Below are 15,299 nucleotides of genomic sequence, written 5' to 3' on the forward strand. Positions count from 1 at the left end.
TTCGAGGCCGTGTTCTGCTCAGAAACAACGCGGAGGCGACGCTCGTACATATACGACATCCTGTCAATCGCGCCAATGGCTTACAGAGAGAAGTAAGAGCTCGGTCAGAAAGCAAAACACTTAACAACAGAGTATTGCGTAAAGTTCTTAAGGCATTACCGCAACGGTCTTCTTCGCGGCGTCAGTGAACGCCGTTCTCTCCCACATATCTTGGAGCTCGAAGAAAGGAGATGGACCGACGTGAAGCTTGCGGAACAGCTCCGCACAGGATGTGGAATCAGTCGAGATATGAACATCGCGCCCGTTATAATCACAACGCCACCTATAGTCAGGGGCCCAGGCCGTCCTTTGTTTCTTGGTCGGGTCCGAACGCACCGTCTCGGACTCGTCCGCAGCCCGCTTTCTGGTCGGCTCAACCTGAAGATCGTCGTACAGAACGACCTCCCTGCCACCTAAGGGCACGTCTTGAGAAGTCTCGGCAATAGGTAGTTTAGCCGACCGCGCCTCAGCCACCTCCTTCTCCCTTCTCTCCCTCTCCACGTCGGATCTTACGTCCAAACGATCGGCTCCGCCAACACCATGACCGTGTCGATCACGACGGTCATCTTCTTTCCTATCCTGACGACCTGAAGGTCATCGTTCCCTCTCCTTAGCCTCGTATTCCGCTAAGGAAAGATGCTGCCCCAAGGCCATAGCCTCATCCTCTTCTCGAGACATCTTCGCCGGCGTCGTAGCAGACTTCTTCTTGTATCTTGACGAGTAGTCACCCACCGCGTCAACGTTCAGCTTCCCCATAATCTTTAAAGGAGCTGCGAAGAATATAAATAAATATACGCGCTCGTCCAAAAAGTGGAGTTAAGGGAAGGATTGAAGCCAACCTGGATTCTTGATAGTCTTCTTTGTTTTCAAAGAACCTCCTCTTCGGCTCTTTCCTTTTGGTTTTGAAGAAGGGCGACGAACAGGATCTTCTTCTCCGGGCCAAGTATACGGGCACACAGCTAGAATCTTCTGAACGTCGTCGCGAAGCTTCTCAGGGTACGGATCGAAAATCTTGGGATAACGAACTACAAAAGAAAAGAAACAAGAAAAACAAGTTAGAAAAATAATCAGACGATAAAGGATCGACCTTGGAGGGATAAGCAAACTACCGGGTGAAACAGTCCACCCATGGTAGTTCGTAACCACTACGTCCCCGGCGGACTCATTATTAACTTTAACAAAGAAATATCAACGAAGCCAATCGTTGGTCTTGCTCTTCGCACCGACGACCAACTTTGGGGTCAGCGAAGACTGGGTATACACCAGGCCGGGCTTGGATTTCCCAAAATTCTTCTTTGTCGTCAACTCCTCTTACAAAGAACAACGAGGCTCGACGCCGCACCTCTCCGCTAGACGGATCAGACCGTAGGTGTTTCGAATTGCAGCAGGGGATAGTTGCGCAAAAGCCATCTGTCGCCGCGAAGCGTACTGTAAGAGGAAGGCAGGGATCGGGAAGGTCAGCCCACAATCGGTGATATGCTTCTTGTAGATGCAGAGATAACCCGGTAGAGCCGTCCAAGGTCGATCCGAAGCACTTGGAACCATCGTGACGAGATTAGCCGGGGCGTCACAGAAGCTGAGCGAAAGCTCGATCGATTCCTCCGTCGAAGACGACGGGCGAAGATAATCCGCAACACCAGGCGCCGGACCCCTTGGTTGAACGGGAACGTTATCCAGGCGAACTGGAATCGTAGACGCCACACCGCCAGATGGGCCCGCTCTAGCTAAAGCAGTCTTTCGTCTAATTAATGGGACGTCGTCTTCGTCCGAAAACGCCGCGTTGCTATCCTCGTCACGAAGATACATAGTCGTGACAGGTCTGGTAGTGGCGCTCGGCCCGGCATCCCCTGTTCGACATAAGAGCTCGCGACGGTGCAACTCCGCAGCATATGCCGAACTCCTCACAACAGACGACGCCGACGTACTGGCAGATCTAGATCTTCGACCGCGACGACTATCAGGCGACTCGTTCAGAAAACGGTCGACAGATTGGACAGCGGAGTCCTCGGTAGTACGAGACTGACGGTGATCGGAGAAAGAATCCCAGGAACCGGAACTAGAAGACATTATCGGAAAAGGAAAACGACGAATGGAAGAAAAGAAGAGAGAGAACGGAGAAAAATACCTTTTGTTGGTGCGGAGGAAAAATGAGAGAAATGAGAAGGGGGAGAGTATTTATAGAGGGAGTCGGTCGAAGAAAAACCGCGTTATCATTGCGCCTCGAAGAATGGCGTAATCATCACACCTTCGCCGCCTACAACACGCGAACGACCCGTTTTTCAATGCCTCGGGAGCGGCAATGGACGAATCAGAAGAGGGCGTCCATCACACGCGCCTCGAGAATACGCGAAAGAAGTCGAAACGATAACGGCGAAATGATTGCAACCCTAGCCGCGTCATCACTACGCACTAGGGTTGGGGGGCTACTGTTGATGGTGGGTTTTGGGCTCGGACCCAAACCCCTTAACGGGCCTAAACCCTTCAACGGGCCCACGCTCCCCTGTGGCTTAGCAGAAGCCAAAGGAAGGCCCAGACCCAATTTTCCACCGACCAAAGGGCAGAAAGGACATTTCGCACGAACAGTGTACCCTACTTCCGCACCCTATAAATGGCAAAAAAGAATGATTGTACAGGGATCCCGAATAACCGCTTTTACAGAGAATATCATACAACCGTCATAGCACTTTGCGGCTCGGCTCGTACTCTAAGTTTTTAGCTCGTCTATTTTTGTAATTGTCGGCTCGTTCTTTAAAATAAGAGATTCTTCTTTCACCCTTAAGACTCCGAATACGTACTTGTGTGATTTTGAGGATCAACAATTACTCTGTTTTTGTTGAATAGGAAGGGTTCAATTAGTAGAGAATCTATTGAAGTAATGACATTCATGAAGAAAATCGTATCTCTTTATAGTCCTAAACTAGTAAATTACAATGACCGTGCAACACAACTTATATCGTGTTATGTTATACATACAAATCATATATATGAAAGAAGCTTAACTCTCTCCTGTAGAGTGACACATCAGCAAACAGGAGAATGCCACGTGGCTCACAAAAAGTGACGCTCAGAGTTCTGTAACTTGGTCCGTTTCGTTGTTTTTTCAGTTTCCACTTCATTCTTAGGGTTATTAGGTTCAGCATCTTAACGATTGTCTCTACAAGCAAATACATCAAATCATAACTCTTAACAACCATACAACTCCCTCTCCGAAATTTTTTTCCACTCAGTGTAATCGAAGTGGATAATCAAGTAAGCATATGCATAAATCTTGCAATAGCTTTGACTGCAATATGCCTCCATGAAATTTGACTCACAGGTTAGTCGATTTCCTCTTATTCTTCATATATTTAGCGCTGGCAACTTGATATATGTGTGGATAATTGGATTCCTCATTTTTATCCTTGGCACAGAAGTGAACAAATGACGAATTTGTTTCGTATAATAAGAGAGGGTTTGCGTCTTTTGGAGGATTCAATCATCGACGAAAACGAAAATGGGTGTTTTCAGGGTAAAATCTCGTTAAATCTAGCCGGAGTTCTTACTTCCACTGCTTCCAATTTAGCGCATTGTTGTTTACCATTATCTAATTTCAGCAATTCTGTCAAGAGCTTTTTACTTGCAGCTTCACCAGTACGAAATCGTCGTAAGAGCTCTCCCGACGGAGAAGAATGAGCAGCCGAAGATTTACATGATGAAGCTCTGGACAGACGAACGAGGTTCTTACCAAATCCAAGTTCTGGTTAGTATAGTTTTATTATAAATCAATCTCATAACTAAATCGTTGTTTGAAGAATTTTTCTTCTATGTGTTTTGATTCAGGTACTTCTTAAGGATGCAGAAGAAGGTAAAGATAAGTAATGGACATATGTTAGCTATCAACGAGGTATTACGTTTGCAGTTTGCTCTATTCTCTTATTGGAATTATATGAAATTTGGTGTACGATTGATTTGTGTTCACTGTGGATTGTAGTTGATAAGCTTTCAGAAACGTAGAACATTTCTCATAGGTTTTCTTTGACCAAATCAAACGTAGAGGATGTCTTATGTCCAAAAAGGAAGAAAAAAAGTAAGACTTCTCTACCAAATCAAGTACACAACTTCCAAACTCTCAGATCTGCGGACGTTCCTTTCACCGCGGCCATTGCAGCTCTCTTCCAAGCTCTTCCCGATGGTTTGTTGTTTTTCTCTTTACTCTTAAGCTACAATGGTTGTTTTACTTTCTTTAAAAAGTAATAAACTTCAATGATCCGTATATAAACTCTTTGTTGATTTTTAGGTTTTCCTCAAACAAAGAAATTTAATCCATGTCTGCTTGTAAATGGTTCATTGTTTTGTCTCTGATTCTAGCATCTAAAAGTTTGGTATTTGTTCTCTTTCCCTTGGCAGGATTGGTGTATAGAGTATTAAAAGATGTTGTGCCAAGTCAAGCAATTCCGTGGCAAACAAGTTAGGAAACAAGCAGCCGTCACACCCACGTGTATGCAAGCTCTTGTTCAAGATCAGTCTCGTGTAAGAGCTTATCGCAGAGCGCCGTTAGACTCAATTGAACTAAAAGATTATGCAAAGCAGACCAAGGTAAAGATAATTGAAAAGAATGGGTAATCAAATACATGAGTTTCGAGTATGACTATTGAGCATTACTATATTTATGTTAAACTTGTTGATGTGTTCCACATAAGAATTTATGTGGTAGTCTCTCAAGATTAAAGGATAGATCAAGCAAGAAGGAGCTATCAAAGGCTTATCATGGTCATGGATTTTGGAGCGGGTACTCCAATCTCATTTGCATTATGTCTTCTTCTTTTTTTAGTTAAAGGTTAAGAAAAATGAATAAGAAAAAAATATCTGAAAAGATAAGGTTTACTGAAAACAGTTTTCTTTGAAAAATCTAAATGAAAATGTAAAACAAACTTGACTTATAGAGCTTAGGATCAGGGATGTCTAGCATTTCACAAAAAATTTTAATGGTTTCTTGCAATGGGAGTTTTGTCTTCCTGTCTATTAACAAAAGTTTTGTTACAAAACTGGCCGAACTTTTAGATATAAGTACTTATGACCTATTCCATGTATGCTATAATTATGTTTCATGTTAGTGTGCTCATATATGTTTTGTGGGTTTTACATATGGTTTTACAGGGACTAAGAGATTTATCGATTGATGGATCCACGATCGGAGGAAAGAGGATGGGAGAAGTTGATAAAAAGCACTTCTTAAAAGTATGCAAATAGAGATTGAGTGGGGAAAACGTCGAGTTGGAATAGGCCATGCTTTGCTCGAAATGGCAGAAACCCCTCAAGGATCTAGCATGGCACCCATTAAAATGCGTGGGGACTGGAGAAAACGAAGGAGATCAAAACTCTCAAACGCAAGCTCCCATGAATGTTTATAAAGAGTTTGTGCTTTTGGAATATAATTAAACACCCCACCTCTTTTGTTAGTATCTGCTTCGTATATATGTGTAGAAACTAAGTGATCTAAATCCATGCATGGTTCTTTTGAAATTATGGTGTATTCCTATTATTATGACTAACATTTTCTCCTTTAGTTAAGAGCTTCGGATTCTGAACCTTTGGTTTGTTAACTTGACCGGTATAGCTTGATTTCTTTTAGAACAATTTTATAAGTTATATCTATTTTACATATAATGCATTCGGCTATAGTTGATACTATCATGGAAGCGACGGCGAAGTTAGGATTCTGGCTTCGGAATCGGAAGCGATTCCCAAAAAATTACGATTGGAAAAGCTGCGGGAGCATACGATTTCATAAGTTAAAATCGTGAATCGTGATACTGTTTCCGGCGGTTTAAGGAGGCGAAGTCTCTTCCTCCACGTTTCTTTTTGGCTCAGTTTTGTTTAGTCACCTACCCTCTGTTATGATCTTTTTGGCTCTGTTTTGTTTAATCTTTGTTTTTCATCAAAGGTTAAAAATTAACCCACTCTGGAGATTAATAGTATCTTTTTTTGAACACAAGAATATATAACTAACAAAATTAAAAAAAAATCATCACTCTAAAATTAGAAATTAACGTACATATATCTTTAATTTTAATTTTACTAATATATCTTCAATACATACATATAATGAACACTTCCAAAACGTATCCGCTTTAAATTTATTTTTTGATAAAAATTGCTTTCGCATTTTAAAAATTTTTCCGTGTATCTATTTTTGATTCTATGCAATATATGATATAAAACATACTACTTTTTTTTTTTTGTCAAACATAACACATAATATAATTTATATAAAATAATGTTACGTAAAAAAGTAAATTTTTTAAAAAAATCGTAACAATTAAACTACGTGCGGGTATTCACCTAGTATCCTTAACACAGAACCTTTACATAAATCTTCATTTCTCAAATTCCATTAATTTTTATTAAGGAGTTTCCAGAATCTTTTTCATTAATTAATCATCAAAGTAAACTAATTAATACTCAAAGTAAACTGATAGAATTATTAAATAATATAGGCATTGTTTAAAGAAACAAAGACTGCTCATGAGCTTGAGAACAGAGATTGCCTCGAAAGTGCCTTCATTGTTTTTTTTAATATAAGAGAAGGCTCTCTAAAAATGGCATTTTCTCTTCCCATTTTCTTCTTCTCTCCCTTCTCCAATAAATAATAAGATTACACAAATTAGAAGGATACAAAATTTTAAACAAAAAGAAACGAAAATGTGAAGAGCTATGAGAGGTTAAGGAATATTCAAGATTGCATTTAAATTTTTAACCCTTTTTCTTGTTACATATAAGCCCTCTAACACACAAAGATTCCCAAAAAAGTAAGACAATACTTGTTCACAGATTCTGAAAAAACCCTAGCCGTCGTGGGGACGAGAAATGAGGAAGACGCAGTGATATTTATAAAGTGAGTCAAGAGGGGTACAAATGTCTTTATATATGGCTTGACTATAATCCTCTGTTTCAGAAAGAGAGTTCTTTGGACTTGGGTTAAGGCTAATAAATTTCCTCTAAATTTAATTCAACGGAACTAAACTATTAGTAATTAAAAATGATAGTGAATTTTTATCTTCTCAATTTGTGGCTGAAAATTTTCTTTCATGATTTCCATTAAGTTCTTTATCATTTTCAATTTACAATCATGATTTGAAATAATCTTAAATTCATTATCATTTTTTTTTTGTCAATCAAATTCATTATCATTTAAGATTATTATATCTTACTATTGCAGAAATGAATTCTGAAATTAACAATTTTGTTTGAATAATTTTAAGTCAGATATAATAATCTTAAAACATAATAATGACTGTAAAAGTATTCAAAAATGATAAATGACTGTAGAAATTATTATATGTAACTATTGCAGAATCAAGTGAATCTAATGACAATCATGCTTGTAAATTAAAAATGATAATGACTGTAGTGATGATATTCATGAATTCATAATTACAATCACCCGTGCATAAAATCTTATAAATAGTCTTTAACACATAAGCAAGCCTCACATAAACCTTCAAAAGTTTATTATAACAACCAATTTTTTTGTACAGATTCTTGTGTCTCTTGATTACACACAAAATGGCAAAGTTGGATCACAACAAAACATGGAGCATCCCAATAACGTTGACAGGTTCAGATGATACAATAACGTTTCCAGCAGATTTACTAGAAATCGAACAGTTTCCTTTGGTTGGAGTACGATTCTTGACAGAAGACAATTCAAAACAGGCGATACAATTGGATTTTGGTGGGACAAACACTACACTAGACTTAATTTCAAACCTTTGGTTATGAGTCTTGTTCCATAGTTGGATACATCTTAATCTTCGCTTATCGCTATTTCATTTTGAGTCTTGTTCCATGATGGATACATCTTCATCTATGCATTGTGTTTTGTGTTCTTTGTTTTTACTTTTTAAGGTGAGATTATATAGAAAACGAAAGGCTGAAAACGTTAGGCACAATAAATAGTACATTAACGAAATTAACTCATAATGGAAATGAACTCGCTAGTACAGAAATCTGAAAAACAAAATCTTGCTTAACATACTTATTCATTTATTGGCTTTTAACGATTTATCATCACTCCGTGCATTAGAGATCTCCACTCGTTAGCCACCTTCGAGTTATGTACACCAAAAAGAGCAATAGTATGTATCTAATGTTCCAAGCATTTTCAGCACAATAGGGTAAATGCAACGTGAGTCAATGCAATGTAACATACACTTCCTACATAATGCGCGAAACACACTATTATTAAGCACGACCTCATATGATCCGATTGAATCCTTTACTGTGCTTCCTGGCATGAGCCCTGAAAACTCTCCGAGTACACACTCTTTATGCAAACTAGCCCGGTGATCTTTACATGTGTAGAACCATGTCTCTGGATTGGTTTCTTTTTCACAGATGTCACACCAGTATTTACCCCTTGCTTTTTCGCCATAGCATAGTGATAGCGGATGATCGTCCACCCTATGCTTTACCACTTGTGGTAAAGTGGCACATCCAAAACATATAAAAAAATTACAACCATTTTCAATGCACCCGAGCATTCTATATTCCACTCTGTTACAACCATTGCAGAATTTGTCTTCCTCTGTTGAATTGTAATATAAGGGATGATAGGGATGACTTGGATGGATAAATGGCTCAGAAATTGAAGTGCACAGAACATCAAAGTTCCTACCATCATTCTGGTACCTGAAACCGTTGGAGATTCTATAACAAGCATCACAAAAAAAGGAGTCAGCTTCGTTTGTGACTAATGTAAGACGTTCATTGTGTAGCACGTGCCATTTCTTTCTAAGAAATCCAGCGCAGTTTTGATGGAGAATGAAGTCACAATCCATACAACCGTAGAAGGATTGGAGACAGATGGGATGGGTGCATGCGCTGCACCGCTTGTTTTCGTCACATAGAACACCATAAACGTGGAGTCTTAGGTAATGCTCTGTGTGGCTAAAATGTTGTATTGTGTTTTCATCTATTACCACATACGGTTCTACATCTTCTGTTTCTTCAAGTACTCCTTCGAGTTCTTTCCCGTTCCACACATCTTCTCTAGTAGCACATTTCGAATGAACGATATAGCTAGGACACCGCTGACAAGAATAACCTCCCCATGTCCAATCAACCTTCTGGTGGCAAACTCCACATACAGAATTCACAACACCAACAAGAGAAGTTCGAGAAACACGGTGATCATGCCGATTAATGTTTATGAGGCGTGGCAGGGCTAGACAGTCTTTGTGGATCATGAAATCACATTGACAACATTTGTAAGGGCTTCGATCTCCCTTCAGCCCACAAGCATTACATGTAAAAGAATCAAATCCAAAAGAGATTGTTGTGGTGGATTTAAAACACTACGCATATCCAAGGTGAAGTTACAAGAAGAACAATGATAAAAGAATTCATCAACCTTCAATCCGCAAAGACGACATTTTCCATCAGAATATTCGGGTGATCTACCCATGAGAAGCTTAAGAGGTGTAAGGAATGGGAAGAGTGGTTTACCTCTAACGGGTATTTTAACTTTGATGGGTGCCATACACAATCCACATGGAAAGCTAAATCACATTCATGAAATTTGTATGGAAACCCATAACCATCAATACCACATTTAGCATCACACTCGAACTCGATTACCTCCTTGAGAAGGGTGAGCCTGTGGTGATGTGTCTCAGAAATGTCAATAGCCTCTGGTGGTGGGTACTTGGCACAATATAGATCCATCGTGAAGTCACAAATCTCACAACAAAAGAGATTCTGAACAAAGTACCTTCAATCTCTGTTCCTTCCACATAACTTGCAATCAAAAACTGGATAGCTTTCAAGCTGAAGAGTATGACTAGAGTGAGATGGATGCTCGATATATTCTGAGAACTCACCACATTTCTTGTGAACGAAAAAATCGCAGGTTTTGCAATAGTAACCATCACTGATAACTTCCAAGCGTCCACAACAATCACCTCTCCTTAGATCAGTCCAAGGCATCATAAGATGCGCGTGGATGGGTACGTAGTGACACTCCCTCAGAATCCATGGTCCTATACAACGAGATAAGAAGAAGGAGAAGAAGAAGAAGTTGGATCTGAAATGCTCCTTTCACGTTTCTTTATCTCTCAAAAGTCTTCTCTCGTTAATCTCAACGATGCTCTTATAAAATTCATAGTTGTATTTATATATATTATCAGACTTTTGAAGTGGTAGTCTTTCATTAACAATAAACATTTTCCAAAAATATACGCATACAATGATATACCATTCAACACTATAGTTCGTAAAAATAAATATCCTCTTTCGAAAAAATACAATTTTGTATGTAATTTAACAAACAAAGAATACATGACACATTTCAGAAACAGATACAAGTCGAGATGATAAATGATTCAATAAACAGAAAAAACTCACAAGTAATTGGCCAGCCATGGAAGATCCTTGTTGTCTTTCAATGCAAAAGCAACATCATCACTTGGAAAATTCAGCTGCAGCTTCTGCAATCTATGCTTCTCTCCAGGTTCACAGAGAATGATTCTACATTCACCAAGATCGCAACCGATTTTGAGAAGAATGTCCCAACCTGGAAAAGCTTCTCCATTGGTTAAGCAAATAGATGATACTGTCGTTGCTACTCGGTCAAATGTTGTCTCTGCCATTCCTGTTTTGTAAAGCTCGTGAACCATAGCCGTCAAGAAGATCTTACTCAGTTTCGATACGCTCTTCATAACTTGAATATGAGGTGCCTGAAACATCTCTTGAATAGCTGTTTCAACATCTGCCATAATTACCAGCTGATTCTTTGCAGTTTTGTTAGTCTTTAGACGGTAATCCGCTACTTCTGCAGCTCGCCTGCATATCTCAAGCGCACGTCTTGCATCTCCTGAAATAGCAGCTACTTTTCTCGAAGCAAATTCAATAGCTGTCTTCTCAAAAGCATTGATTCCTTTCAACCTTGTAGAAATGATTTCTTGTAGCTGAGTGTGGTTATAAGGACCGAAACACAATCTTTGTATACCCATTCGGCTTGAAATCCGAGGAAGCAGCTTCTCTGGAAGATCCATCGTGTTTGCTATTCCCAACACAACCAATTTGGAGTTAGGCTTGGTAGGCCAATCCAGAATATTGTATAAAACCGACTGGTTTCTAGTTACTAGAAGATCAAGTTCGTCGATGAGAAGTATGCAAGGCTTCTCATCTTCTTTACCAATCCTTTTTCCTTCTGCAAACCTCTCATTTAAAGACTGTAGAGCTTTCTTCCAACTGACTCGATGACCACTCAACGCTTCATAGATAACGCTGTAAATGTTCTCAGGTGAAGCCAATTTGAGACCATTGATCTCCACAAAGCAATATGGGCTAACGCTTCCCTCTTCAACCTCAGCCTTTAGATTCTTCATAACCGATAATACACTAATAGTCTTCCCAGTCCCGGGAACACCATGAATATACATACATCTTCCTAAACACTGATCATCCGAGATTGAACCTTTTATAAATGCAGTGATCTCTTCCATTTCTTTGCTTCTACAAGGAAGAGACTTAGGACGTGTAGCCAACAACAAAGTAGCTTTCGCCTTTTCTAACTCAGTCTGCTTATGACATCTCACATGTTCAGGAATCCGCTTTGCTCCCACCTTCTCAAGCCCAAAGAAACGCCCTTTACGAGAATTCGCACCTCCTCTTGCACTCGTTAAACATCCTCGCTTACTCTTCGAAACCCCACGAACACTTTCTTCGTCATCAAACTCCATCTCTTCATCACTATCATCAATCTCCTCCTCTTTCCTACCATTCCACTCTTGATCACTATCCGAATCTCCATCAGCCAATTCGGCCAAACGCTTAAAACTACGCCAATGCACATCATACTCATACTCACACAAAAACACATCATCACCATCATTACTCGCCTTCGAAAACTCCTTAGGACACTTGACAAAACAATGCCTAAGAATACATTCCATCTCTACATCAGCAAAATCATTCGTCAAATAAAGCTCGCGCTTCAAATTATGCGGTTGACGCCCTGAAACCGTCTCTTCAGGTATCATATACCAACGAGCTCTAATCCAATACACACAACCATCATCATCAACTTCTTTCCACAACTTCTCGATTCGAGCCGCCCATAAATCACCGGAAAGAAGCTTCTCCCTCATCGTTCTCGCTAATTTCTTCCCTTCCGGTGGCTTAGGAACCACAAGTGTTGTTTGACCTGACTTTTTAACCTCACAAAATTGACAGATCCAATCACCTTCAGGAACTTCCTTCAACGGCGGTTTCAAGCATTTCAAATGAAATCCACCTAAACAATCATCACACTCAATCATTATGTTAGTATCCGATTTGAAACAAATCTGACAATCTTCAATTTCTGGATCTTCTTCTTCATCTGAATTCGCGTCTTCTCTTCTCTTAAGATAAACATCATCACCGATTTCGAATTCGGTTTCATCGAATTCGACTTTATTGTAATAAACTCTCTTCTTAATCGTCTTCTTAATCGTCTCAGATCGAATTGGAGAAACAGGAGAGAAGGAAACTTCCGAATCGATCTTCTTCTTCTTCTTCGGAGTTTCTGATTTCGTCGACTTCTCTGGAACAACATCAGTGGTTGGTTTTCTCGGCGCTCGTTCTCGTTTTCGAATTAGATTCATTTCTTCGATTGATTCTCTTCCTGGAACATCGATTGGGTCATTTCCCAGATCGATTTTTCGAGAAACATGACGAGCGGATCTACGAAGAGGAGTTAGAGTTTCTGGGGTTTGAGGAGTGAGTGAGGTTGAAGATGGTGATAGATACGATTTGCGATAGATGTTAGTCGGTGTTTTGGTTGGGGATTTGAAGGTTTTTGCTCTTGGAGTCGAAGCCATGGATGGTCTAAGCTAGGGTTCTGGCTGAAGAATGAAGAGAGATTGAAGAAAAAGAAGAAGAAGAAGATGAAGATGATGAAGAAGAGGGAGGTAGAGAGAGAAAGTTGGCGGGAAAAGGTGGCGGACACTTTCTTCTTCGCATAATCGCATCTGCGAGAAAAGGGTTTGACTTTGGGCTGAATATTGTTGGGCTTAATAACCAAAAACATAGTCTTTCGTAAAGTTATGTTTTTAAAATAACTGGGCCAATTTTGGTTTATAATCAAAAACATAGTTTTTCGTAAAGTTATGCTTTTTTGTTTGATATTTCTTAAAAAAGTTTTATTCAAAATACCAAACACAACTACATGATATGATATATCTTCTATGTTTGTAACTAGGGCTTTTATGTAGAAGCTTTGCTCTTGTTGTTAGAGAAAACCTATAACTTGTGTTGCACTCTAGCAACTTACGGTAATTTAAAAACCCTAAAATTATAGGGAGACGATTTACTCGATAACACCATCAGGAACAGAAGATAGAGGCTAAATGAATGATCTCAGCTTGTCGGATTTGAAAAAATCGAGAAACCAGTAAGTTCCTCTTTGATCGTATCCGTCTTTACGTTCTCAATCTTGTGTATCTACTTTTGAGAATTTGTAATAATCGTATCACTTTTTTTATCAAATTAGTTTCAGGTTGCATCTCATAATTAGGTTTCTTGAAAAGAAACTAGGAATTAGCAGAGGAGAAGATAGGATAAGCTTATTACCTGAATCTTTGTTATGTCATATACTTAGCTTTCTTACAACTGGGGAAGCTGTTTGGACAAGTGTTTTGTCCTCTAGATGGAGAACTCTCTGGCAATGGGTTCCGAGGTTAGAAGTAGACACGTTTGAATTCCCGAATCACAAAGCCTGTGTGGATTTCATCAACAAGTTTCTGAATTGCCAGATCGAATTCTACTTACGTGAATTCAAGTTAATCACTGGAAATCATGTTTCTCGTTACGAGCCGTGTTTAAGTAGAGTGATCAAGCACAAGATCCAACATTTGCAAGTTGATAATAAGCTTGGATTTCGGAACATTAAGATACCCTTAAACCAATCTGTGTGTGAGAATTTGGTATGCTTAAAGCTCCATTTTGCAAGGCTGACTGATTTTGAGTCTCTTTCCTTACCTTATCTCAAGATTATGTACTTAGAAGGTGTTACATTTTCTAGGTATGTAGTTGTGTTTGATACTCCGAGGCTTGAGTATATGAGTCTCATAGATTACAAATTCAAAAGATTCTTGAAGATAATCAGTATGAGTGGCTCTGTCAAGGTTGATATCGATGTCGACTTTGAGCTAATGCGTCATACCTTATCGGAAAGAAATATCATCTATAATCTTCTCAACAATTTTTCCACCGTTGGAGATATGACCCTCTCATGCAAAACTCTTAAGGTATATATAAAACTAATGATTAGCTATAAACTTTTTCATTACCATTGTTTTAAACTTTTAATCAATCAAATGTTCTATGACTTCTTCTCTTTGGTGGCAGTTAATCTATAGTATCCAGCATATGAACCCACTACCCAAATTTCGTGACTTGACACGTATGCGTGCTACTATGTTCTTAAATGCCTCTCTGGAAGTATTGCCAATGGTTCTTGAGAGCTGCCCGAATATGAAACACTTGACCTTGGTAATGACTTGCTTAAACTTTGCAATTCTTACCTAAGAAAGGTTTTCTTCATCTGCTCATTAGTCTTGTTTGGTTTTGTTGATTTATCTTTGTAGGAATTAGTTAATGATCATCCAGAGGCAGTGGTAACTAAGCTTTCGACTGTGCTATCTTTTTGTTTGGTATCGTCTCTTGAATCTGTTGAAATGGAAAGCCCGATCACGGAGAAAGCAACAGAGAAGAAACTAGTTAGATACTTTCTGGATAACGCGACATCTCTCAAGAAGCTTGTTCTACGTTTGAATCTGTCTCACGGAGAGAAACAAGAGCCTAGTCTCTATAAAAATCTCTTTGACTCTCCGAGACGCTCTAGTGTGTGTCAATTTGAAGTTATTACAAAGTGGTTCATACTGCAAAACTATGACTAAACTTGCTGGTCGGTCGGCTTCAAGCATTACATTGTTCGAAATAGACATAGTTGGCAACTATGCTTTGGTGCAAAATGGTTGTACATTTAGATAGAAAACAAGTTAAGTGAAATTAAAGCATTCCTCTTAATTTTGTAATTTTGGTTGAAAAAGTTTGTGGAAGTTTATAACCATACCATAACACTTTTTTATTCCACAACCATACCATAACACTTTTTGACACATCTACATCTGTTGGATTGGATCTATCATGGAACCATTTAACTGGAGCTATCCCGAATTGGTTCGATGGTTTCACCAATCTTTTCTACTTGGATTTGTCGAATAACTCATTCA

The 15,299-nt window shown here is 39.2% G+C and overlaps 2 protein-coding genes, 1 long non-coding RNA gene and 1 pseudogene across 8 annotated transcripts; 2 read left to right on the forward strand and 2 right to left on the reverse strand.

Annotated features, from left to right (window-relative positions):
- Positions 1-3,135: 3,135 nt before the first annotated feature.
- On the forward strand, positions 3,136-5,608 carry LOC9308736. Of its 6 annotated transcripts, none has more exons than XR_002331248.1 (8): positions 3,137-3,355; positions 3,450-3,547; positions 3,646-3,778; positions 3,859-3,922; positions 4,010-4,210; positions 4,426-4,614; positions 4,719-4,807; positions 5,176-5,608. It is a non-coding gene; the product is annotated as an uncharacterized LOC9308736 (long non-coding RNA). The 6 variants fall into 6 exon arrangements; XR_002331251.1 differs by having other exon boundaries at positions 4,073-4,210; XR_002331252.1 differs by having other exon boundaries at positions 3,136-3,355; positions 3,859-4,210; positions 4,733-4,807.
- Positions 5,609-7,716: 2,108 nt separating this feature from the next.
- Positions 7,717-10,138, reverse strand: LOC110227539 (annotated as a pseudogene).
- A 180-nt stretch (positions 10,139-10,318) lies between these two features.
- LOC9310855 (origin of replication complex subunit 1B) lies at positions 10,319-12,932 on the reverse strand. Its single transcript, XM_021021980.1, has one exon. The coding sequence runs from the start codon at positions 12,882-12,884 to the stop codon at positions 10,419-10,421; it is 2,466 nt and encodes an 821-aa protein (XP_020877639.1). The 5' UTR covers positions 12,885-12,932; the 3' UTR covers positions 10,319-10,418.
- A 334-nt stretch (positions 12,933-13,266) lies between these two features.
- On the forward strand, positions 13,267-15,028 carry LOC9310856 (F-box/FBD/LRR-repeat protein At5g18770). Its single transcript, XM_021022051.1, has 2 exons — positions 13,267-13,456; positions 13,556-15,028. Exons 1-2 carry the CDS (start codon positions 13,413-13,415, stop codon positions 14,421-14,423), a joined length of 912 nt encoding a protein of 303 aa, XP_020877710.1. The 5' UTR covers positions 13,267-13,412; the 3' UTR covers positions 14,424-15,028.
- The last annotated feature ends 271 nt before the right edge of the window (positions 15,029-15,299 follow it).

Source organism: Arabidopsis lyrata, assembly GCF_000004255.2.
Source record: "Arabidopsis lyrata subsp. lyrata unplaced genomic scaffold ARALYscaffold_6, whole genome shotgun sequence".
Lineage (NCBI taxonomy): Eukaryota > Viridiplantae > Streptophyta > Magnoliopsida > Brassicales > Brassicaceae > Arabidopsis > Arabidopsis lyrata.